The sequence below is a fragment of the Trichoplax adhaerens genome, genomic scaffold, assembly GCF_000150275.1.
Source record: "Trichoplax adhaerens TRIADscaffold_6 genomic scaffold, whole genome shotgun sequence".
Lineage (NCBI taxonomy): Eukaryota > Metazoa > Placozoa > Uniplacotomia > Trichoplacea > Trichoplacidae > Trichoplax > Trichoplax adhaerens.
The window spans coordinates 1245036-1247783 of record NW_002060948.1 but is presented as its reverse complement, the minus strand read 5'-3'; the positions used below and the strand labels follow the sequence as shown (position 1 = coordinate 1247783).

The 2748-nt window shown below is 31.8% G+C and overlaps 1 protein-coding gene across 1 annotated transcript; it reads right to left on the bottom strand.

The window, feature by feature from the left end:
* Positions 1-231: 231 nt before the first annotated feature.
* Positions 232-2401, bottom strand: TRIADDRAFT_27232 (uncharacterized protein; the record flags this gene model as incomplete). Its single annotated transcript, XM_002113214.1, has 7 exons — positions 232-597; positions 706-777; positions 858-959; positions 1256-1405; positions 1505-1632; positions 1845-1985; positions 2329-2401. 7 exons carry the CDS (start codon positions 2399-2401, stop codon positions 232-234), a joined length of 1032 nt encoding a protein of 343 aa, XP_002113250.1.
* Between the last annotated feature and the right edge of the window lie 347 nt (positions 2402-2748).

Sequence of the window (2748 nt, the reverse complement as noted above, 5' to 3'; positions counted from 1 at the left end):
ATCACAGAATATCAGAGTGATCCTTTAAGTTGTCTTCAAATAAGTTCTATGGTGGCGGAGTGCGACCGTGTTGTTAAATGCAATTGAGGGGTCAAATCTGGTGCGGATAATAATCAAACTGGCAAGATTTAAATTTAACTTGTAGTTTCCGCCAAATGGCTCAATCCAATATAATAATTCGATAATGGAATGGCCTCATTCATTTGAAATAGATAAAAAGCTTTTAGGGTACTACCTCTCTTCATGACTTGTAAGGTTAATCTCCTTCTGAGTGAAATCGTCACTTAATTCGGATTTACCATTTGGTACATCCTTCGTACTAGCCGGTACATCCGTCGAATCATTACTACCGACGCCGTTGCCATCCTTACAGTCCTCAGATATGTTCTCGATTTGTCCATTGTAAATATCTGACCAAATATCAATTAGATTATCAAGACCCCATAAATAGCCATCTTCTTGATTGCCTTCAATCCAAGGTATTCGATGATCTAGGTACTTTCCATCGGATAAACGTGTTGTTTTACCAAAGTCGATCATCCAAACGCTTGCGTTATCATTTTTGTCATGTACGAATAATAAAGAGCTACCAATCAGCTACAATAAATCAAGATAAATATATATATATATATCCTTAATAACCTCATTTCTCATTTAACAATCAGACATCATTATTATTTTCGAAATAATTATTAAAAAACTAACTTCGTGGCATTTGAAGAAAGGTGACATTTCCAAAGTAGCTCGTATGGCTTTCAAGCGACGTATATATTTACCCTACATCATTTAACATTACAACACAGCTATAATCTCTTTAATTATGACGTCCATTTAACTTCAATCAATCTATGACTTACTACTACAATTTTGTTATTGTTCACAAATTTATCAAATGTTACGGCAACTTCTGGTTTATAGCGAGTTGTCTTAAAATCTTTATCCGGAGCACCTTCCCCGATCTACTCACGTAATTAAAAAATCAAGCCATTTTTAGATTTAAATCTGAATTTATAAGATTATTTAAGAATAATTTAAGAAAAATTAGTAAAGATAAACTAGTATTGATGTACAATAAATTGATAATCTCACCGAATACATATAAAACATATGTACAATAGTACAGTCGATAAAATTAAAAAAGGATTGTAAATCACATTGCTAACTTGTATACAAATTTTTATTGTAGTGTAATAAGTAAAATAATTTGATCGGAAGTGAAAAGAGTAAAACGATAGTACCAATATACTGTACACACCTTAATGCCTTCAATCCTAAAGCCTAACGATGCAGTGGAACTAGCATTTTCTCGCCACTGCATGTATCGTGGTTTAGTGATAGCTTTTAATTTGCTTTCCTCAGGTGTTGGTTCATTTGGATCAACTTCAATCATTTTTTGATACATATCCTAATTAGAATAAACGAAAAAATAGAGTCATTACTTAATAGAAGCATAACTGAAGTAATTACTAAACAATTCTAAAACAGTGACAAATATTAGAATTACTCGTCTCAGTTTCGGTTTTGTCCTAGCTTTTTGTAACTCCTCTTCTAAATACGTCCGAACTCCCATTTTTAAATCCATAACGCTTGGAGTGTCAAAATCTCCTAATAAATCTTGCATTTGAATAAAACCTTTATTTGTAAATCGATTTATTAAGGAAATTATTAAAAAATGTTCTCAATAAAGATATTCACATCAATAGCTATTAACGGTAATTTCAATAACTAAGTAGGCCAATAAGTTGCCAACATATCTCGTAAACATATACTGCATTGGAATAATATTGTTTATAGGGATTTGATCATTCCTAGAAATAAAGTTAATTAATATATGACAAAGATACGTTCATCATTACGAATAACTTCTTTTTGAAATTCAGGCACGTAGGGACGCAAAATATCTCTCATCAAGAGTGATAAAGCTTCCTTTTCTTTGGGGGCGTATTTCTTCAAGATTGTACCCGCTTCACCAGCCTTAAAATTCCCTATTCAATAACATTACGTAAAACAATAGTAGTAATTAATTAATATTAGCGCACCCACGAACGTAAATTAATTTTATTTGATCGTTTATCAACGAAAGATTCTACGGTAGTAATTGATCTATTAACCATTACCACTGTGATAGATTAAGAAAGTATCGCAGCAAGACAAGTAATTATCTATTATTAAATCTTCTTGAATTACAGCTATATGTATTGTAGTAGTATCGATAATCTAAAGATTGTTGCACGATGAGATACTGATGGTTTTATTATTCTGTTGACAAAAGTTTTGATGCTATGATTGCAGGTCCTGCAGATCTTACACAGGATATTCTAAACTGACCTTGATGACCAGCAAGTTGAACCCATGGATATTTCCTTTTAAATGCTTGTACAAATGGCGACCAGTGAATCATATTTCGTATTTTTGTCCAAGAACTAGGCTATTGTAAAAATATCACCAAAAAACAACAAATCATTCAAAATTAGAATTTTATTACTCTTTTACACTGATAACGCCTTAATAAAGAATTATTTATGAGCTGTTCTTGCTATAGATTGATAAGTCGTTTTAACCGATAAAAGTGCACCAAGACGATTCTAGGCAAAGCTATAGTTCAAATAAGATACTGTAGTTGGGCCCGGATTCTTACAGAATATTACAGTATTTTATGAATTTGATATTAAGGTACAAAAGAAAAAATTTATACTTTCACAAGTCAAGACATCTGTAAGGGAATCTTAAAGTAATAGCCAGTAAGCA